At 34.3% G+C, this 23922-nt stretch overlaps 3 protein-coding genes across 4 annotated transcripts; 2 read left to right on the top strand and 1 right to left on the bottom strand.

Annotated features, from left to right (window-relative positions):
• The first annotated feature begins 2034 nt into the window (after positions 1-2034).
• On the top strand, positions 2035-2634 carry LOC108471320 (uncharacterized). Its single transcript, XM_017772956.1, has one exon. The coding sequence runs from the start codon at positions 2035-2037 to the stop codon at positions 2632-2634; it is 600 nt and encodes a 199-aa protein (XP_017628445.1).
• Positions 2635-2974: 340 nt separating this feature from the next.
• Positions 2975-5645, top strand: LOC108472550 (cytochrome c oxidase subunit 6a, mitochondrial-like). Of its 2 annotated transcripts, none has more exons than XM_017774093.2 (4): positions 2975-3375; positions 3675-3781; positions 3908-3950; positions 5392-5645. In XM_017774093.2, the coding sequence occupies exons 1-4, from the start codon at positions 3261-3263 to the stop codon at positions 5424-5426; spliced, it is 300 nt and encodes a 99-aa protein (XP_017629582.1). In that variant the 5' UTR covers positions 2975-3260; the 3' UTR covers positions 5427-5645. The 2 variants fall into 2 exon arrangements, with proteins under 2 accessions (XP_017629582.1, XP_052876863.1); XM_053020903.1 differs by having other exon boundaries at positions 3143-3375; positions 3879-3950.
• A 16414-nt stretch (positions 5646-22059) lies between these two features.
• LOC108473044 (EPIDERMAL PATTERNING FACTOR-like protein 2) lies at positions 22060-23327 on the bottom strand. Its single transcript, XM_017774608.2, has 3 exons — positions 22647-23327; positions 22536-22570; positions 22060-22445 (listed from the first exon to the last, which is right to left on the bottom strand). Exons 1-3 carry the CDS (start codon positions 22750-22752, stop codon positions 22197-22199), a joined length of 390 nt encoding a protein of 129 aa, XP_017630097.1. The 5' UTR covers positions 22753-23327; the 3' UTR covers positions 22060-22196.
• Between the last annotated feature and the right edge of the window lie 595 nt (positions 23328-23922).

The raw sequence follows: 23922 nt of genomic DNA, 5'->3' as shown, positions 1-23922 counted from the left end.
TGTTTGGAATGGTTTAACTAAATGAATTATATATGTGAATTATCTATAGTAAAGCAAGTTGAGTTGATAGGTATTTAAATAGGTAAATGGCATTGAATTGAGTATTGAATTGGTTGAAATGGATATAGTATGATTGTGTATTGGTTGATGACTTTTGGCTGCATATTTGTGTCTTAAAATGTTACCAATTGAGCTTGTAAAGGTATGTGCAAAATGGGTGGCAAAAATGCTTGGTAAATGGCCTATTTTTTTGTCCACACGGGTGTGTGTCTCAGCCGTGTGTGACACACGATCATGTTACACGGCCGTGTGTCTCCTGGTGTTGATTTTGAAAACAAGTCAGTATGCTCCACACAGCCTCACACACAGGCGTGTGACTTGGCCGTGTGGCATAAGTCAGTATTTCCTACAAGTTTGACATGGCCTAATACACAGGCGTGTATGGCCATTTTTAGGGCACACGGGCTAGCACACGGCGTGTGTGTTGGCCGTGTGACCCAAGCCAGAGAGTTACACGGGGTCGGACATAGGCTGGGACATGACCATGTACTCCCATTTTGTATGTTCACACGGCCTGTGACACAGGCATGTCTGGTGGCCGTGTGTCTGGCCACATGGGCGTGTGTCCCCTATCTTGAGAAATTTTTTAAAGTTTTGTATAAGTTTCATAAGTTATTGGTTTAGTCTCGAACAGCTCCCAAAATATGTTTAGGGCCTCGTAAGCTTGTATAAAGGATAAATAGATTGAATTTGAATGATGATTGTATGAAATGATTGAATGTATGAGAAAAGTATGTTTATATGTATTGTAAGTTTGGATGCTCCGTAACCCTATTCCCGCATTGAATACGGGTGAGGGGTGTTACACGTGGCCACGTTCCATATTTATCAATCCACACAATGCCAATGAGAGGATATCATTAACTTTTTAATTGAACTATGAATTCCATTGTTGCTAGTAAAACCATGCCATACACAAGTCACGTACCCAACATACCGGCTATGGGCTCGATCATCTTTAGAGCATAAGCCTCCATTTATATCAAAGCACATGAGTTGCATGCGCATGGTCAATGACTAACTCAGGATTTAGGTAAATCACACCATGAACGTCACAAGTGAATTAATTCACAAACAAATTCAGAATTAATTCATCTTGGGTCCAGTCCAATGTATCATTCTAAATGAATACATCCATGTCTCTACTCAGGGAGTCAACTGCTCCGATAGCCAAGACTAACCATCTCCCTGATTGGAATTGTAGGCAACATAATAATCCTTATCAGTATTTGAATCAAATGCTCACTTTGATTCTTTTATGAGATTACGGACTCATTTAGATTATCTACTGAAGTAAGTTGTCTTTCTCACAATGTAAACGTTCTTACAATGCCACTTATCTTCAGTTTAAACTTAGACAATCAATGAGCTAATATTTGTTAATCACAATTTCGCTATGCATGCAAAATATAAAAGATATAAATACAAAATAAATAATAGTGAAATGTGAAATTAACTTTATTTATTTATTCATCGTTCAAATAAATAGAAAACAGTTACATGTTTACTACACTATGGGCACATTTTCCAACAATATGAAGCTTTTGGTCTTACTTGTTGTTTCGTTCTATGGTAAGTTGAGTTTATCTTAATTAAAGGTTGGTATTTTGAAGTAAGTGAGGGGTTTTATATGTCTTGAAACATTTAACGCCATTATATTTTCATGTAGACAAATTTGGTAGGATTATTACATTCTTTTTGCGACAATGGAAAGTATATCTCCGAGATTTAATTTTTATTTGCATCTAGGTACTAAAAGTGTGATTTTGGTTAAAAGAGTCTATTTTTGGATTACATTAATGGCAATGTCATATATGGCAAGAAAGTGAGGCAACCAACTTGAGAGTGAGGACTGGATACCTCTGTGTATTAGCTTAGGCATCCAAGTCCTATAAATAACAAGCGTTTGTTCTCTAAAATTCACAACACCATCATCAAACACTTTCCTTTCATTTCTCTTGTAGTCTTTTCTCAATGGCAAGATTTTCAGGCAAAGGCGACCGCAAGAGCAAAATGTTGACAATTCAAGCAACAGATGCTCGGGGTGATCCTTTCTTCAAACGTAGTTTCAAGATCTTCAAGAAGGTAATTGAACTCTGGACCTTATGTGCTCTAGAAAATGTCTTTGTCGTCCTATTTTTAGGTGGCAAGGCATTTTATATTGGCAACCCCCCAATTTACACTTCGAAAACCTGTAGGCAGCCATATTTTGATGAAATCGATCTTGAAATAGATATGGAAAAAGCTACTCTACTTCGGTGTATCAAAAAGGCCTCTGATGAACCCAAAAAAGATAAAGCTAAATCTATTGTAATTGAGAAACTCAAGAAGGCAAGCATAGAGAACGAAAGACAGGGCCTAAACCCGTATAAACTGCCCAATGATCTCAGCATTGAGGAGTTTGCAATAGTAGAAGAAATGGTTCTTGAGTGCATGGCGAAGGTGTGGAAACGTCAAAAAGAACTTGGCACTGAGGTGGCTACTTCAACTCCGATATCTGGTGGAGAAAGCAATGATTCTCTTGATGGTTCCAGCAAGAATGATTCCTCCGGTGATGATGGTCATGAACATTGATTTTTTTATAGTGATATAGTCATTCCCTTTCTGTTTTCATCTGTAGGATTGAGGAATGTAAACAAAATAAAATTGAAAATCAATAATAATAAAGTGGTTTGTCCTATGTCTACCATTTTTTATGTGACATTAAAATGTTCTATAACGCAATATCTATTTAGTCCAAACCATGAAACTCGCTAACAAATTCTTGACCTGGTTGCAAAATGAGAAAAAAAAGAATGGAATTAAAGCTTTGTGATTTGGTGAAAAGCCTTGATTGTTTCATACTCAATCCTTATTTGTGAATGAGCTATTGCAGGTTTATAAATACCGCCAAGCGGCTATCTAGACTTGCTCATTGGTCTCATAATCTCAGCTTTGATTCAAATCGAAACCTCATAACTGGTTTAGAATCTGAAGTTAAGGTTTGTGTATTCGCGCAGACTAATTCTTTTTTCAGCCAAATAATATTGTTTAATATTTATTTTACAAACATAAAGTAAGGTAAATATAATTTAATCCTATTTATCAGCCGAATTTGAGAAACTTTTTATAAGCCTGGCCAATAAGACTTTTCTACCGCCAATAGCTATAAGAAGGGTAAAAGAAGGCTTTCTTTTTCGTCACTGAAAATCGAACAAAAAATGGCGATGGCGAGCGTGCGATCTGGTCTCCTCCGAACCGCCCTTCGCGGCGGATCTCGTCCTCCTGCTCCTCCCAAGCGAGGCTTTTCTTCCTCTCCTAATCACGACGATGCTTGTACGTGAGCTTTTCTCTCTCTTGTTTTTCTTTTGTTGCAAAATTTCAACTGTTTTTTAATCTTTTTTTTTCTTTTTTCATCTATTAATTGCTTATATTTTGATTTTATTCAGTTTTTGATGTTTTTAGAGTCTTATTCTTTAGTTTAACCTTGAGATTTTGATCGTAACTGTATTAGAAATAGAAGTAAAATGGGGACCTCAGAAAGCAAGTTTATGGTTAAATTCCGAACAGCTTTTAAAAAATATATAATTATTCTTTTCTACAGATCTTAGAAATTATAATTTTAACTTTTTCAGATGAAACGGCGAAATGGGAGAAGATAACATATTTAGGCATTTTAACCTGCACTGGTTTAGCGTTTTATAACCTATCGAAGGGTCATCCCCACTATGAAGAGCCTCCTGTGAGCTTATTTTCATTATGTTTAATTTTGTCCATTTTTTTTCTGCAAATTTCTATTCACATTTCAAAGATAATTACTTTGTCACAACTGATTGTAGGATGTGTTTTGTTGTGTAAAATTTTGCAGCCATACCCCTATTTGCACATTCGCAACAAGGAGTTCCCATGGGGTATGTTGTCGTAATTGTTATGGGTTTCAATTTATTTAGACTCTATTTGATTTTATTTTTTAAATTCAGATTGGATCTTTCCATGGCGTTAATAACATAGCTGGATTTTCATTTCCTTTGTTTTTTTCTCACTCATTTGGCTGCCATAGCTGGATTATCATTTTTTTTGTTTCTTCCCACTCATTTGGTTAGGCCTCCTGGATCGGTAGGAATTCTATGCAAATTTAGAGAATCTAGGGTGTATCCAAAACCAGAGTTGAATTGAATTCTATTGGCTTTGGTTAATTGGAGATTAAAATCAATTCACTTTCTTTCTTTTTTTTTCAAAACACTTGTCAAGCATCCAAACACTTGGGTAACTTATATGGACTTAACATTTGCTGGCTTGTAGTGACATTGTGCATTTTTAATATTATGGAAATGTGCTAAGTGCTAACTAGCCAACCAATTATGGTCTGCTTTTTTTTTTTTTTCTTTTTCTTTTTGTTAAACTTAATTTGATTAGCGGTCACTATTAGTTTCCCATGTTTCTACCCATCTGAATATGGCTAAATTCCGCCCCCCCAATTCCTCTCTCTTACTCGATCTCTCTTTGCAGTTCTATACTAGATTAGAAGTAGAAGTGGTTTTCTATGTTGAATGTTTGCCTCCTAGTTTATTTTAGATTATGATTTAAGCGTAGCAATACTAGTTGAAAATTTTCTCCAATACGGAGAACTAGGTGAAGTTCCCTTTCAGCTTATCTTACGTTTCTTGTACTTAAACATACAGCAGAGCATTTCAAGTGCTCTTTCTAGGCCTTAGTCCTTAATAGATTGCTAAGGTTTGGATTTTAAGCAGGGCCTGGTTTAAAATTCGTTTTCATCCAGTAAGACTATAATTACTAAAGTGGCTTTAGCTGTCTAGTTTTATCTTGTTTTGAACTACCTGAGGATGTTATAAATAGCAGAATTAAGTTATTGATTTGTACGAATTTGTGGTCTCAAATTTTATAAAGCATTTTGTAATGTCTTTACCCTTTTTAAGATAATAGAAAATTCAATTAATGTTTCTGCTGGGAGGATAGTTTTAGCAATAATATTGCTTATGAACTGTCAAAAACCAACATCTTTCTTATTCATAAAGTATGGTGCCTAGGCAATTGCATGATGATAATAACTGAAAATTGTTTTAGCCTTGTCAATGTCACTAGGTGGTGGTGCATGGATTATACATCTCTAAGTTCAATTTGAATCTCAGAAAATATAACCACGCATTGTATTTGTTGTGCTTGATGTGCATGTTTACAAGAAACATGTTGATCAGTGATAATAATTTTGCTTCTGTAGAGATGAATTTATGTTTGGCAAGGACAGTTAAAATTTAGTTCATTATTCGCATGTACATGTGTATTTATATAGGTTGATTTAACCCTTCTATCATTTTATCAATGGTATTTCAGGTCCGGATGGTCTGTTTGAAGTGAAGCATCACTAGCACAACGGATTTCTTGTTGGATGCATATTTCCAACTCTAAGTTTAGCCCATTTCTTTATTTGTTACACAGACCAATCAGATAACTGTGGATGCATTTTACTTTCTTGATTTCAAGACTTGCACTGCAAGTTCTTCTGTTATTTCTTATTTTTTGGGCCGGTTGTCTACTATACACTTTTTTTGAAATAAGATTAATAAATGTTGGAGCTTAGAATGTAAGTAGAGTATTGAGTGTCATTCTCCTCTCAAACTCAAAAACCCGCCTAAAAAGCCCGAACTGGACCTGTTCTGATAAATTAATAATCTAAACTCCAACTCAGGCCCATTCGAAATCTATCTGATTTCTGAAAAGACCGAAGCCAAAAATTAGTCCGAATTGATACAAGAAAACTCTCACTGTGGCTTCATGTAGTCTGGTTGATCATCTCAGCTGTAACAGTTGAGAAATACAGAGGGTAGTGACTAAAGGTTCTGGCTATGATAGACACTGGTTTTAAGAAATTAATATGAGTTACTTAATACCATTTCTTTTAAGTGCTTTTCTGTTGACAGAATCATGAGATTGATTGATGGATTAACCAACTTATCGTCAGAAAAGCACTTAAACACCATTTCTTTAAAATGCTTTTCAGTTGTTCTTGTGCCCAATATTGGTTTTCACATTGTCTCCTTGTCAAGGATGTTTAGACCTTCACATTGTCTCCCGGTGGCAAGTGGCTTCCATTTTTTGTTTTTGGGCTATATTTGTCAAATGAAGATATCAATCTTGACAGGGTTAAATTTCGCACTTGATAAATGGATTGTTCCTTTAATAATAAGTTCCCCGTTGGAGTAAATTGCTTCTAGCAAGGCACCTTAATGGTCACATGAAAAGGCCATTCATGCACTTTGAGTATATCAACTGAGCAAGCAACAGGTTAAAACTAGAAAGTGTACTGTATCCCTCGTTTGTGTTAAATGTTCATCCCAATTTGAAGCATCTGACCCGATATTAATCTATCCCAAGGTCATAATTTTGGTTTGGCCTTTGGAAAATGTCATAACAGAGAATGCATTGGCATTTGTGAAGTTAAACTGGTGAGTTCAGGAGAGCTGCTTGAAAAAAATAAGAGAAAAGGGTTAAGAGATACGAATTCGAGTTTTGAAATGTGCTTGGATACTTAAATCCCCTTTTAGCCGACTGAAAATTTTGGGCATCCATCCATATGCAATCGACTGTTTTTGAGTTCGAGGGCAAGAGTGCGTTAAAAATGTCCTGCATGCACATAGAAATTCTGATTATTTGTACCTATCTACATCATCTGGGAATCATAGTTTGAAATGGCGACTCATGCCTGCAACTGTTTCTGCATATGAAAAGTAGCGAGTATTTTGTCCATGAGCAGGGGATAGAGAAATTTCAAAGCATACAATACAAGCTAATAACACTTGGGAGATAAAGAGAGGTTTCCCTGTTGTGTGGGCCTCAGCTAGCTTTTTCTCTTTTTCTGACTGTCTTGACCTTTGCACCAAACATTCTCTTTTAAGCTCTGGACTCCTTTCATATTTAGGTTTTTTAGAACATGGAGGAGATGGTGGCCCATGTCCCCCCACGTGACTGTAGCACCAAAGTGTACCTCAATATACTTTCCCAAGGGATTAAGCTTTGCTGAGTTTTTAGAGATAAAGCCATGGCTCTGAACACAAATGATGATATATATTACTGAATTTCTTAAAAATGCCAAAAAAAATTTAATAAATTAGCAAATTAGGTTTTTTTTTTTTTTAAGAATGATGAGACTAAGTTGAGAAAATGCTTTTTGTCCCTAATATTTTTTTATTTAACTTCCACGATTTTATCTGGAATGCCCCCTAGGTGAAGGCATGAATACCATCTCTATATACTTCATGATATTTTATTTGGTATTAACTTTTGTGAAAATAAAATTTATAAAACAAGATTTTTTATAGACCCTAAGTCTCATTTTCATTATTTTCTTAAATAGTATAGAATATGGGTCTAGATAGACACATAATCTATTTGTAGTTTGTTCTTAGATAATGTAAGATTGTTTATTCTTTTAACTAATAACAAAAGATTAAAGGTTACACTTAACTTTTAAGAATTAAAGACAACTTTGTACAATATTAAACTCTAACAAAATATATGTTGTTATATTTAAATGTTATTATTTTGTTTGAGATTGTTCAGATTATAATTTAAGGATGGTCATTAGACAATGAATTATTATCTTTAAATTATTTTTTATGTAATTCGAGTAAATAATTCATGTTATTTATTTTATATTTTTTATTTTCTGTTATTTTTATGATGAAAATTTTATATATTCGTGTCATATTTATGTTATTTTTCGTTTTATAATCATGTATTAATTTATTTTTAAAATATTATTTATACTTGTGAATTTTTATCTTTTTACAATAAAAAATAAAAAATTCTCATAATAATTTTTTGTAAATATGTAAAAATTATTTAAGTAATTTTTTGTTTGATTTAGTCTCAACTCAACACTAAAGTTACATTATTGTTTTATTTTATTTTTATAGGAAGAGAGTTAGAGTTGTTTCATATTTGAATCTAAAACTATGTGTTAATAGAAGACTAAATAATAATATAAATTCTTTGTAACCGAATTGTTTATTGATTAATGTACTTTTTACTTTAAAAATATAGAGAAATGTAAAAATAAACATATCAAGTTAATACAAGAATATATATAATTATTGACAAAATAATATCTTTATTCAACATATTCAAAAATAAAAACTAAAATATGCGTCACTATATTATCTCTATAATTTTTACACTTTAATATCTATATATTAAATAGTATGTGATACTATATGTGTTAGAATTAAGTGACCCAAATTCTTATTTAAATAAAATACGATGGAAAATAAAATAAAAGTAAAATCCATATAGAACTAGACTTCTTTTATTTTATTTTAGAATAAGGTTTTTTAAACCTTATTAAACTCCATCTATTTTATATTGATTAGGATAAGGTATTTCAATCCTACTAGAATATGGCTTTACAAGCCTATAAATAGACATAGTCTATTCCTCTTGTATTGATTCAAATTTTCGACATAGTGAATTTTCTTTTCCTCTGCCCGTGGTTTTTTTCCCGAAAGGGTTTCCACGTAAAATTTGTGTGTTCTTTATTTTATTTATTTTATTTTTCACAAATTGGTATCAGAGCTTCCGGGTTATTCATCTCGATCACGGTAATGGCGTCTTTGAAGTATGAAATTCATTGTTGGATCGCAACACCGATTTGCGTTGTGGCAAATTAAGATGCAAGCGCCTTACAGATGGATCTGGAGGATGCCCCGCTAGGATAGATAAGATGCCTTCGACATTAACAGATGAAGAGAAGAAGCGTAAGGATCGAAAGGCATTAACACAATTACATCTGCATTTGTCCAATAAAATTTTGCAGGATGTGATGAAAGAGAAAACTACCGCTGCATTATGGAAGAGGCTAGAACAAATATGTATGTTGAAAACTCTAACAAGCAAGTTGCATATGAAGCAGCGTCTTTATGCTCATCGTTTGGAGGAAGGTATGCGTCAGACACGAACACTTAATGTTGTTTAAAGAAATTCTCTCAAACTTGGAGACCATGGAGGTTCAAGATGATAAGGAAGATCTAGGGTTGATTCTACTTTGTTCGTTGCCCCCGTCTTATTCAACCTTTAGAGACACGATTTTATATAGCCGCGAGTCTCTCACAGTTGATGAGGTTTATGATTCTTTAACCTCGTATGATAAGATGAAGCATCTTGTGGTTAAACCCGACTCTCAAGGAGAGGGTCTTATTGTTCGTGGGAGATAAGATCGAAATGCTGATGATGATCGTGGTAGGACACAGGAACGGAATCCTCGTGGTAAATCTAAGGGTAGATCAAAGTCTTCAAACAGAGGTAAAACTTGCAACTTCTGCAAGAAGAAAGGGCACATTAAATCTGAGTGCTATAAGCTATAAAATAAGATTAAAAGGAGGCTGCAAATCAAAAGGAAAACAACCAAAAATTCGGTGAAGTGATGTTGTAGAAGACTACATGATGGTGAACTTCTAGTCGCTCATTAATGATTCTAAAGTAAGCGAGAGTGGATACTTGATTCAGCCGCACCTTCCACATGAGTCCTAATCGGGATTGGTTTACAACTTATGAAACAAGATTCAAGGTGTTGTTTTGATGGAAAATAATGCTTCATGTAAAATCGCGGTGTTGGAACAATTAAAGTTAAGATGTTTGATGGAGTTGTCGAACACTTAGTGACGTGCGGCATGTTCCGAATTGAAAAGAAATTTAATTTCGTTGAGTACTCTTGATTCAAAAGGGCAGATACACAAATGAAAGTGGGGTTTTAAAGATTTCAAAGGGTCCCTTGTTGTGATGAAAGGGCGAGAAAAATTGCCAAGTTATATGTTTTGTAGGTTTCATCATTATCGGTGATGCAAATTGTCGCTTCCTCTTCCTTGTCGATGATGATATTACTAAACTTTGGCATATGCGCCTAGGGCATATGAGTGAGAATGGCATGGTGAATTAAGCAAAGAGGACTTCTTGATGGGCAAGGAATTTGCAAACCGAATTTCGTGAGCACTGTGTTTTTGGAAAGCAAAAGAGAGTTCGATTCACTAGAGGAATCCATAACACGAAGGAAACGTTGGAGTATATTCATTCTGATCTGTGGGGGCCATCCAGAGTGCCTTCGAAAGGTGGAGTTAATTATATGCTAACCTTTATTGATGATTTTTCCAAAAAAGTTTGGGCGTTCTTCCCGAAGCAGAAAAGCAATGTGTTTTCCGCATTTAAGTCTTGGAAAATTATGATTGAAAAACAGACGGAAAATGATAAAATACCTCCGCATGCACAATGGCTTAGAGTTTTGTTCGATGAGTTTAATAGATTGTGCAAGTCGAAGGATCATGAAACACTTGACGGTTCGTCATACTCCACAAAGAAAACGGCGTTGCGAACGAATGAACGAACGATCATGGAGAAGGTTCGATGTATGTTGTCAAATGCCAACTTACCAAGTCATTTTGGGCGTAAGCGACCTCTCGTGCATGTTTTTTATCAACCGATCTCCATCCGTTGCCATTGAGAAAAGACTCCTCAAGAGGTATGGTCGGGTAATCCCGCTAATTATTCGATTTAAAGATTTTTGGGTGTCTGCGATGCTCATGTTGATAATGGAAAATTGGAACCGAGATCCATTAAATGCGTTTTCTTGGTTATAAAGCTGGTGTAAAAGGCTATAAGTTATGGTGTCCTGAAAATAGAAAAGTTGTGATTAGCAGAGATGTTGTTTTGATGAAACCGCTATGCTACCTAACTTATCTCTTAAAGACTCTTCCAATAAAGAAAACCAAAAGCGGTGGAGCATCGATTAATACGAATCAACTCCTCAAGCCAAGACAAAATTGAGAATAGAGTTACTTCTTCACCGCAATACTCTATCGTCAAAAAGAACAAGAAGAGAAATTAAACCTCCAAAGAAGTATGCCGAGGTTGATCTAGTTGCTTATGCTTTAAATGTGGCTAAAGATATAGATGCTAATCAAGAGCCATTTAATTATTCGAGGCGATTAGTCAGTAAAGACTCGAAAAGTGGATGTTTGCAATGCAAGAGGAGATGGAATCACTCCACAAAAACAGAACATGGGATCTTGTAAAACTTCCTAAAGGTAAAAAGGTTGTTCGTTGTAAATGGGTGTTTAAAAAGAAAGAAGAGACTCTAGGAGTTGAAGAACCGGATATAAAGCAAGGCTTGTTGCAAAGGGTTACAGATCAAATTCCGGAGTGGACTTCACAGATGTGTTCTCCCGGTTGTTAAGCATAGTTCGATTCGAGCTTTGCTTGGTATTGTGGCCATGCATGATTTGGAGCTTGAGCGGTTAGATGTAAAAATGCATTTCGCATGGAGAACTTGAGGAGGATATTTACATGCAACAACCGAGAGGGTTTTACTGATCTCGAAAAAGAGGACTATGTTTGCTTGTGAAAAAGTCCCTTTACGGTTTGAAACATCATCAAGACAAGGGTACAAGAGGTTTGATTCCTTTATGACTTCTCATGATTTCAAAAGAAGTAGTTTTGACAGTTGTGTCTACTTTAAGAAAAACAGTGATGGTTATTTTGTGTATCTACTTCTTTATGTTGATGACATGTTGATAGTAACAAAAGATAAAGTAGAGATAAGAAAGGTCAAAGCCCAACTAAGTGAAGAATTTGAGATGAAAGATTTAGGACCAGCAAAGAAGATACTTGGTATGGAGATCCTTAGAGATAAAAAAGCAAGTAAATTGTACCTAAGTCAGAAGGGGTACATTGAGAAAGTTCTTTGCAGGTTCATTATGCAGAGTGCTAAGCCTGTTAATACTCCTTTAGCAGCTCATTTCGGACTTTCATCAGCTTTGTCTCCACAATCAGATGATGAGATTGAGTACATGTCACATGTTCCATACTCTAGTGCAGTAGGATCTCTCATGTATGCTATGGTTTGTTCACGCCCGATTTATCATATGCGATCGGTCAGCTTAGCGATACATGGCGAATCTCGGTAAAAACACCGGAAAGCGATTCAATGGATTTTAAGATACTTACGAGGTACTACCGATGTTTGCTTACGCTTTGGAAGAACTAGAGATGGAGTCATTGGGTATGTTGATGCTGATTTTGCTGGAGACCTTGATAGAAGAAGATCTCTCACGTTTATGTCTTTACAATCGGAGGTTGTGCAATCGGTTGGAAAGCCACTTTGCAAACTACGATCGCTTTGTCTACCACTGAAGTGAGTACATGGCGATTATCGAGGCTTGTAAAGAAGTCGTTTGGTTGAAGGACTCTTTAGTGAACTTAATGGAGACCTTCAAATCAAGACAAGATTTTGTGACGGTCAGTGCCATCTTTCTTACAAAAGATCAAATGTTTCATGAGAGAACAAAACACATTGATGTTCGGTATCATTTTGTTCGTGATATTATTGCTCGTGGTGATATTGTTGTGAGCAAAATTAGTACTCATGAAAATCCTGCAGATATGATGACTAAGTCACTTCCTATAACAAAGTTTGAGCATTGCTTAGACTTGGTTGGTGTTCATTGTTGAAGTTAAACCCTTAAGGGGTTTTATGAAAGAGGTGGAGAACTTGTTTATTGAAAGTTCGCGATGAAGAACTTGTTCATTGAGAATTTGTGTCAAGGTGGAGATTGTTAGAATTAAGTGACCCAAATTCTTATTTAAGTAAATACGATGGAAAATAAAATAAAAGTAAAATCCATATAGAACTAGACTTCTTTTATTTTATTTTAGAATAAGGTTTTTAAACCTTATTAAACTCCATCTATTTTTATTGATTAGGATAAGGTGTTTCAATCCTACTAGAATATGGCTTTACAAGCCTATAAATAGACATAGTCTATTCCTCTTGTATTGATTCAAATTTTCGACATAGTGAATTTTCTTTTCCTCTGCCCGTGGTTTTTTTCCCGAAAGGGTTTCCACGTAAAATTTGTGTGTTCTTTATTTTATTTATTTTACTTTATTTTAATTTTCACAATATGTGTAAGTTTGTCTTTCTTTTTCTATTGGACTTTTTTACAACGATAATATTTATATAAGAGTTTATAATATTTTATTTGTTAGAGAAATTTTGTCTTTAATTTTAAAAATTAAGTTTAGCCTGTAATCTTATACTATTAATTAAAAGGGTAAGCAATCTCACATTACCTGAGTACAAACTCCAAATAGATTATGAGTCTATAAAAACTCATATCTCACATCGCTTAATAAAATAAAAAAAATGAGACTTGGGTCTATATAAATACTTACTTTTATAAATTTTATTTTCACAAGAAATGACAAAAAAAAATTTTGAAGGCAGACGTTTTCCTAAAATTCACCTAATCTCATAAATTTTCGAAAAAATACTACATTTTTCAGAAATTCATTCTATATATTAGCTGCATGAGACGGTTAATTAGTGGCCGTCATGAATGCTAAAAGTTTATTAAACCAAATTGATAGAATTATCAGGATTGGCAGTGTAAGAAATCAATCATACAGAGAGTAGTGCAGCTGAGCAGATGAGGTGACGCAGAAATGTGGCTCTGTGTCCCTTTTTTATTATTATCTAAGTTTGGATCTTCAAAACATTTTAGTACAAAGTAAAAATGTTACTGTTTTGTATAATTCGGAGACTCATGTTGAAAGCATAAACCAAAGGATCAAAAGCTGCAATAATTAAAACATAATTCGCTCTTCTCTTTTATTTCAAATTTAAGTTTAATTCCTTCAACAAAGTGAAGTATTTACATATTTGAGATAATATAATTTTAAGATTTGAAGTTGGAATTATAATTGGAGAGTTCGACACATAATATGAAAATACTTCAAAGCTTTAAACACAAATTTTAATCAAAATTCTCATTAACCCAAACTTCCTTTTTTCCCCCAAATGATATAAGTAGACTTGGCCTTGACCTTTTGGTTCCACCAGTTGTCTGTCTTTCTCTTAGCTATCAGCATCTGTTTAAAAATTCGCACCTATTGTTATACTTCTAAAAAACTGTCTTGCCAAGCAAATTCCACTTCGGTAGAGGGATTAGGTTTAATTGAATAGGAGGTTTTTAAATTCTCTCTTGAGTTTGGTATTTAAATTTTTTTTATCGAACCGGATATCTAAACTTTATTACATAATTAAAGTTCGCTTACATTCTGTGAAACAAAACAAAAGCCAGAGGCAGTCAGGAAACGCCATGTCACTATGTTATTAAAATCTAATTCAATAAAAATATTACATTAATATTTTTATTTTTTTAATATTAATATGATTATTTTTATTTAATATTAATATAAATTTTTTAATTAATAAGATTTTAATGACGTGGTGATATGACGATTCTTGATTTGCTTTGACTTTTGTTTAACGGAGTGTAACGGCAAGGGCAAAGTTTGTTTGTGTAATAAAGCTTAAGTGCCCAATTCAACCAAAATAGAGTTTAGGTACCTAACTCAAATAAATGACATAGTTGAAGGACCTCTTGTTCAATTAAGCCAAGGAATTAAGTAATGTTCATCTTATGATTACTTCACCAAAGGGGTTTAATAGAGGAGACCTCTCAAATCTCAAGGAAATATTTAAGAGGATCAACATTTGTTTTCTCCTTATTTTTCAGTATCAATTCTCTAAAATAGAATACTACTTTACTTAAATGTCTCATAATTTAACTAATCACTATCCATCCTAAAATCTAGATTGTAAACATAAGCACCCTTGAGAAGTAAATATTTTTATAGGTCCAAACTTTTTATAAAAGTCTTTCCTTTCCATCAAAGGAAGCAGAAGACCTTTTACTATAAAAAAAAAACTATTCTCAAACTTTGCCAAACACATTAAAAAAGTATTTTAAAGTAGCTTTCAGCATCCATATGGTGTGAGCTACCCTAAACCACTAAACCCTAGATCTTGTATCAACAATTTGTGTTATGTGTAGGAAAAAGGTAAAAAAAAACATGTCTTTATCCATCCATCGGTTTAAGAATCATCTTTTCCAAAGCCTAGAATACACTCAAATGCATCAGTAAACAACTTTATTCCCCTACTAGTAAAGCATTAGGGGCTAAGTTTACCAAGATTATTTTGATTTTGATGAATCGTAAGACCCATGCTTTCCTCAACTAGCTCACCAAGGCCAAAAGCATGATCCCTCGCAAGTCTTAGTTGTTGTTGAAAATTAGGAACGAAAGGGCCATCACTAACATCCTTGTATGGAGATTCCCTCTATGCCTACGATTCAACAATATTAGGAGCTACAAGCCTAGAATGAATGTCGCTAGGCCTAGCTACATGAGTGCCATATCCCCAACACGAAGAGTACTGGCTCATGGTAATCTCATTAAGACAATCAGAACATGCTTGGGATGAAAAACCAAGGGATTATGAAGAACAAGAAATCTTCTTACACTTGAATCATGCCTTTGTACCCTAAAATAGTTTGGATTAGGGGGAATAATAGTATCAATGATCCATCCACTAAGAATGAAAGGAAGATATTGCAATTAATCATAGAAATCATCAATCTAAAGAGTTGATTAATCATGAAAATCATCAATCTAAAGGGTTGAAACATTGATTCCATTTCTTAGCTACGCCTAGTTTAATACCCTACAAGAACAAATTTTATAAGAAACTATAAGGGTAGGGCTCCTTACACCCCTTACCAATGTGATTAAACCAAAGTCTAAGGCAAAATTTTGATTTCACAAAGATATATGACACATCACAAAAGACCGTCTTCATCTAAAAATGCCATTGATATAACGGCAAAAAAAGATATATAGGAATGTTCATAAAACAACCCACTTGGCACTAAGAAATATAATGACATGAAGACCCTTGGGTAAAATCCTAAAGGTTTGAAATCCTAGATTATTGATTCAAGAACTAGGGAAATCCTAGATTGTTAGTGCATCACAACAACTTTCCTTAAAACATTTGGCTTTCATAAAGTAAAGTTAGATACCTTGATGAGAGAAGAGGATAAGATTTACTTAGAGGTCAACCTATGAAAAGGTGAGCCAATCTGCTCATCCACATCATCATATTGAAACCTTTGTATTTCTTTCTTAGGATTAACATGTTTGATTTTAAAAACAAAAAAGGAGAGTTTGGAAAATGACAAAGCACTAAGAAACAAAGAAAAAAAATAACCTTATTAGATTAGGAAGACATCTGTAGTTCTCTATACTAAGATTCCCTCACCTTTTCCACTATAGCAAAAACTTGAAAAAGGAAAATGTGTTACTAAAGTTAAAAAAGAGCTATCGAAGGATTTTTCCTCCCTAGTGAGGCCCCAACCCTCCTTATAACAAGTAATCAACTGAAGGGTTCATAATACTAACATCTTGCCTTCTTAGATTTTTTACTATTCACATAGCTTGTCCTTGCGATTGAAGTACTAACTACCTCACCTAAAAACAAAAAAGAATCAAGATTGTCAGTACAAATACAATGAAGATCTAGGGTGACAAAATCAACTAGTTAAAATGAGATCTTGAAAGAGTAAACATAAGCACACTTGAGAAGTTAAGGAAAACTAACACAACATTCATGCCAAATAAAGACTCAGTGAAAGGCTATAGGTAGAAACCACTCTAGCGAGCTTGATAAAAAAATATCACTTTAAAGTTAAAATAATTGAAAAGAAAAATAAATGTCACACCTCAAAAATTGACGGACCCGAGAAGTCGAGTAAAGCAGGTAGGTAAACTGTTCGGCGTGCTGTGGTAACATAATCCACTATCATGTTAACTTGATGGCTAATTAAGAGTATCGACGTATACTAGCGTTAAAGTATCCACCTGTTGGCAGTATCTGAGGAATTAATTGCAGGGTGTTATCAAGTAAAAAAGGATTGCACTAAAGAAAGTGCGCACCTATGTAGGGGATACACCCCAGAGTTTTGTTTAAACACTAAGAGCCTACCAAGTATACGAAGAAGTTGTAGAAGACTTAATTAACTCTAAGACCTTGCCGAATGTGAGTTACAACCAAGGTATAGTATGCTTGATTTGCATAAGTACAGTTCAATTGGATCTCATATTGGGTTAGTTGGGAATTGTTGGGATTCTAAAGCAAAAGAAGGCAAATATCAGAATAAAGAACAGAGTAGTATAATGTATACAAGATTGCTTATACTCTATAACCAGTAAAACTAAAAAAATCATCACAAGCAGTATGGTTGGCCTTTTTTCATCAAGAGAAAATTAGATTGATTTAACTTTCCCATGACTGGTCAACAATGAGGTTAACCTTTGCTGAATTTTCTTTTACCTACCCTAGATTTGGTGGGAAATCAAGGGGTCTAAGAGTATATTTATAGAGGGGGACCATTTCAGATGGCTTTTCTTTTTGCTTAATGTGCAAGTTCTTCTTTTTAACCTCAAAACTTTTTTCTTATTCGTTAAGATCGAACAAAGATCTATTTTAATCAATGGATGATTATGTATTTTGTTACTGCTGTTGGATTGAGAAGGATTGTCAAAGTAGAAGAGTTGGGTCGAGGTAAATGTGAGTCTCTGGTGGGTCTCTAAACCTAACTCATGCATGTCATAAAATTATGCGTATATGTGTTTTTGAGAGGTATCTACAAATACATAAATGAGGTGAGCAATGTGCAGTATGATATAATGTTATGTGATATAAGATATTGTTGTTGGCGTGTGTAATCATTGCATAATACTTTCCTATTATATGGTTCCAATGCTTGACAATTCTGTTATGTAAAAGGGTGAGAAAAAGATCCATTTGTGTTGCCTCCGATAGGGTAGGTACATTGCTAACCGGACAAATAGATCACTGTGAAAATGGAGATTTATTGTATAGCCTCTGGTAGGGCAACTACAATGCTAATCGAACAGACAGATCACGAAATAAATGTTATTTAATTGGAATGTTTACTATGTTATTTTTAATGTAAATGGATCTATATATATAAATGTATCAATTTTATGATGAGTTGACAGATATTGAGTTCCTGATTGCACCTTAGGAATTCTTAGGATACAAATGACATGTCATTAGGGATTTCATGTTTCGAGTACTGGTCTTGAATGTCCTACCGATGGATGAGGTCTTGCAATTATTGTTGATTCTCCACAGCTCATGTGAGCAGTATCGTGTAGCTTACATTCCTACCTATAGCTCGTGTGAGCAGACCCATTTCATAACACGTGTGAGCATTGATGTAAAGGAAAGGTAATGGTTATTTGTAAAGGCACACTTCATGTGAGCTTTCTCGAGTATCCGATATAATTCTAGATGGTTCAACGGGTAAGAAAAGGAATGGAACGGTAAGTAACTCAATAGAAAGGTTCACGACTTTGTGAAAGGTTTGACGCATATGTAATGTATCTTATAAAATCTATTTATGTTATAAATGAGTTGATATGATTGTCAATAAATCTACTAACATGTGAGCTTGATGATGCTTGAATAAGCTCATATTAAACTCATGGTATTGGAAATGGTAAGTAAGTAAATGGAATGAATCATGATAGTATAGTACCGATGATGAATTAAACGTTATGCTTATACATAGTTGATTTCTTACGTTTCATGAACATATATACTAATTTTCGAGTTTGATGATGTTATATAAGCTTCTGCTAAGCTTATGGCATTGGTAATGGTTTGTACTTATTCTATAAATTTCACTATCGAAACGGTAGGTTATGTTTTAAGTTTATACGAGCTTACTAAGCATTCATTGCTTATGTAGTTATTTTCTTTTTATAGATTATCGGAAGCTCGATCGATTGGAAGCTCGTTAGAGACCTATCACACTATCCAATAGACAATTCAGTAGTTGAGTAATTTGGCTAAGGTTTATAATGGCATGTATAGGGTGCTTGTAATGGTATTATGGTGTATGTATTAATGGTGTTTTGGCATGTATAAGCTTTGGAAAGCTATGTTGGTTTGGTACACTTTAATGCCTCAGTAAGTTATGTGATTTTGGTTACTTTAAAATATTTGTGTATAAGGTTATCTTGGCATGATGATGATGGCTTGAAAATGGTTACTTATGACATGTTTTAGTTCATACTTGAATTAGGTTATCATGTATGGAAATGGAAATGTTATCATGTATAAGTCTTTTGTGTTGATGGTTTATGGATATATAAAATGATTGATTTACTATGCCTAGGTCTTTGAAGATGATGTTAGTTGATTAACTTATAAAACTTGTTAAGTAAAGTATTGTTGACTAGTTTAGGGTAATTGAAATGTATGGTGTTATGCTATGCTTGTAATGGCTTGAAAGTGATAAATGTGGTATGATTTGGTAGGTGTTTGAATTAGGTATTTATGTTTTGGTGAAGCACATAATGGAATTAGTCTTTATGCATGGAATTTGGTAATTTTAACATGTTTTGGTAAATAGTGTTTGAATGTAATTGTGGTGCCTTTGAATGAAATATTGGTTAGGTGATTTAGGTTGTTTGAGTTTGCAAGATTATATGTTTTTGAATGATGTTTAAGTCCCTTAAAAGTGTGCAAAAATGGTATGGTGAGTTTTGCATGAAATGGTTGCAAATGGTTTGATTTTAGGTAAATTTTAGGTTCACACGACCTGAGATACGGGCGTGTGACTTAACCGTGTGAGGCACATGACCTGGCGACATGGCTATGTGTCATTTGATGATTTTTTTAGGGTGCAAGTTAGTGAGTTACATGACCTAGCACACGGTTTGACACACAGGCATGTGGGGCAACTCAGTGAGTTACACAACCTGGTACAATAGCGTGTGACACGATGGTGTGACCCTACTCAGAGAGTTACACGGGTGAGGAAACGGGTTGGGACACGACTGTGTGTTCCTTGTTCAAAAGTTACATGGCCTAGGGTGATTCCACACGACTGTGTGTCCCATGTTTTGAATTTTTGAAACTTTTTCCTAAATTTTCCAATTTATTTCAAATTAGTCCCAAAATGCCAAAAAGCTACTTTTAGGGCCTCGAAGGCTCGATTTAGGGACATAATGCATGCGATTAAATGGATTATGGCATGTTTAATTTATTTAAATATTATGATGTTAAATGTTTTCGATCGTATGGTAATGTTTCATAACCCTAATCTGGCGACAAAGACGGGCTAGGGGTGTTACAATATGAGCATACCCTTTTTGTTGAAATTAAAGATAATTGGGAAATGCTCATTATGTGCTTATATGTTAACGATCTTATTTTTACTAGGAATGATAGTGTCATGTTTGATGATTTCAAGGAATCTATGATGAATGAGTTTGAGATGTTTAATCTTGGGAAGATGCATTATTTCCTTGGCCTAGAAATGATGCGATCTGATGATGGAATTTCTATCTCCCAAAAAAAGTATGTGAGAGGACCAATTGCAACTCTACCAACACTCTAACTGAGCTTGGCTTAAAGCTAATTAAAGAAGGAGATGGGAAGAAGGCGGATAGCACACTTTACAAGCAAATTATAGGCAGTTTGATGTATCTAACTGCTACGAGGCCAGGCATTATGTATGTTATGAGTCTTATTAGTAGGTATATAGAGAATCCTTCGTTACTTACAAGGAACCAATGATTTTGGGATTTTCTACAATAAGGGTAAAAAGTCAAACATGATAGCTTCACCGAAAATGATTATGCAGGAAATCAAGATGACAAAAGGAGCAATTCAGGTTGTATTTTTATGCTTGGCACAGGGGCTATTTTGTGGCCATCTAAGAAGCAATCCATTGTCACATGATCAAGCACAAAAGCTAAATTTGTTGTTGCTACAACTTGTGCTTGTCAAGCTATTTGGCCTAAGAGAATCCTTGAACAACTACAATTCAAGCCAAAAAGAGCCACTACAATTTTCTATGATAACAATTTAACCATCAAGTTGTCAAACAATCTTCAACTGCATGAAAGAAATAAGCATATTGATATAAAGTATTACCTTTTGCGAGATCTTAGCAATGAAGGAGCAATTGAGCCAGAGTATTGCAGAAGTAAGGAGCAAGCATATTGATGTATTTTTCTCGTATTTAATTTCTCTATTTTTAACTTTGAGCTTACTAATTTTAGCTATTATAAAGTTTATAAAAAGTTAGAATTATTTAGAGCTATTAATCAATTCAATAAAAATCATTTTGTCTCATTTGAATTAATAATTCATTTTTCTCTCTTTTTTACTTGTAAGTATAACATTGATTAATCGTCATCTTACTCTTAAAGCCTAAACGAAAAATCTTTATCGAACGAAATTCACAATGAACTCCAAATTCTCTATAAAGACCTTTCCTCAATCAATGACGAGAACTCGGCTCAAACTTCGCTAGGCATCTTAAAAATTTACTTTTAGTTTCACATGATGTGAGGTGTTCAAACCACCAACCCAACCTTGCAATAATATATATGCCATCCCATTAAATTTGGTCGTCCTTTTTCCCAATCACGGTGATTCATTTTCCCTCTCGTATAATACATGTCCCAAAACAGCTGAATTAATTTAAAAAAGACAATGGATTTAAGCTTAACACTTTTGATTAAAAAATTAAACCCATATTTTGGCAGGTAGATAAGACTACTTCTGAGATTCCTGACGAGCTATTAAAGTTTTAAGGGTGAAGTGGAGAAAGAAAAAGATTGTTATCTTGTGTTTTCTTACACGCCAAGAAACAATGCAAGAAACCAAAACACAACTCGAAACTGCCACAATAGTTGAGTATAGATCGCCCTAAGAGATTGAGATATCATCTCTTTTTGTTCGCAGCTAAACATTAATAAGAACTTATTTAATTGTTATTTGTTGATTACTTATTTATGTTATATATATATTTGTTTGGTTAGTTGGAAAAACAACACTTGTCGCACATGGTGAAACTGTGAAAGCCAAATCATTGTTTACTTTTTAAGCAAAACTTTTTTCCAGTCTGTTTTCCCTAATTTCTAGATCCTCTCTCCGACCCCCTATATCTTTTGGGAACCCTTTTAACTTCACAATAAGCATGATTACATTCAGACGTCATAACGATTATAAACCCTATACGCTTACAAATATACGGTCCAAATAAAATAGCTGAAAGAAGTGAGAGATGATGAACAAGACTAATTAACTGACATGAATACATGATCATGGAAATCAAAAAGGAAAAAAAGGGTTACTAATGATTCTCTTACAGTGATTTACATGGTTCAAAAATGGCTATTCAAGAAGTTAAAATTCAGTTCCATCAGGGGTTGAAGATGAAGTTCCCACATTTGCATTTCCAACTAATGGGCTTGTAGTTGGAGCTGCCATCTCCTCTTGCATAGGCAGCATTTGAGATTAATGTTGAAGAATTCTTGTTGCCGTGTTTGGCTTGGGGATTTGTGGGCACTAGAATGGCTTCACAGTGCCCGCATGAACTGCATCTTCTCTCACACCTTGGCGGCCTTGAACCTATCTGAGCTCTCAATATCGGTTTTTCTTCATTTACCATCTATTCCAAAGTAACAAGGTTAAAGAAACATTCTCAGCATTGGTTTTTTGTTCCATTTATGAGAATTTGAGTGCTTGCTAGCTAGCTCACCTTGGAGAAGCTATTGGATTTGGGGTTTGATCTACCTGCAAAAACAAGTAGGGACAAGAAGATTACTTCAAATTGAACCAAGTACTCGGAACTATTTAAAACTTATATTACCTTCAACTTTGTCTCTCACTTGCGTTGAGCTTAAAATCAGAAGAAAAAGAAGGGAAAAATAGCATGGTCTCCGGCAAGATATGAAACCGTGACTTAAAATTCTCATTTTGACGAAAAGGACAAGGAAACGGAAGGCAAAGGACTCGGGGAAGAGTAGAGACTTTTAACTTATATAAAGCATTTCAAAAGGGGGGTTGGATAATGGAAGTATGGAAGGAAAAATGGCAAAGATCTAACAAGGCAAGTGGTCTGGGTGAATGAAATGACAGTTGACAGCATAATAGAACCGACATCTCGCTCTCTGTTGAAATGATGGAACGTGGAATGACAAATAAGTTACGCAGAAATCAAAGGAAAAGAACCCCTTTTCAACCTCGTTTGTCGAGCCCCATTACGATCCCCCCTTCACCCTTCACCCTTCACCCTTCACCCTTCACCCTTCACCTTACAACAACCCAACAAAACCGAGTTACTAGGAACTTGCAAGTCGCAGCAGAGAGCGGCGACAACACAGAAGCCTTTGAGAAACAAAGATAATTCAACGCAAATAATGAAAAGGACAATAAGGAACCCAAACAACGAAAGAAACATACACCAGAAACGCTACCCACATCCCAAAATCAGACGTCAAAGAACGCAGCTGTGGGAAATGAGTTCTCATTTTTCACTTTCCTTAGATATGTGTATGTGTGTATTATGTATGTGTGTATATATATATTTCTGTTTGCATTTCCTGTGGTTATTTGGAATTTGTCACTCCCCCAAGAGTTACATCTTACACTAAGGATGTGATTTTTCTCATTTTCTTTTCTATGATCGATTTTTTTCGGATAATTAATAATATAGATGTGAATCTTGTGGCTTAAGAACTAAACTCCACTATTAACTGACCAACAATAATAGATTTGATTTGAGAATTTGAATTATATATATGTAGGACTCGAATGTAAGAGCTTAAATTTTTAAGGTCTCAACTTTATAATACAATTAAGATTTTCTTTAATGTTTTTATTTTTATGTGTTAATTTTAGATAGTTATTTTCATAAATTTTTCATAATATGTTATAACACAATTGTAATTATGAAAAAATAAGTTTCTAACTCTTCATTAATTTATAACTACTTATAAGTAATAAGTACTGGCTTACATTGATTGACATTATTGGTGGAGTGCTGAAATTTTAAATTCACTGTTAATGTTATTTTCACTAAAAGGTTTAATATAATATTTAGTATTTTCATCAATATATATATATATATAACATTTATTATCTAA

The sequence above is a fragment of the Gossypium arboreum genome, chromosome 11, assembly GCF_025698485.1.
Source record: "Gossypium arboreum isolate Shixiya-1 chromosome 11, ASM2569848v2, whole genome shotgun sequence".
NCBI lineage: Eukaryota > Viridiplantae > Streptophyta > Magnoliopsida > Malvales > Malvaceae > Gossypium > Gossypium arboreum.
The sequence above is the reverse complement of the archived record's forward strand: the minus strand, read 5'-3'. Positions and strand labels throughout refer to the sequence as shown.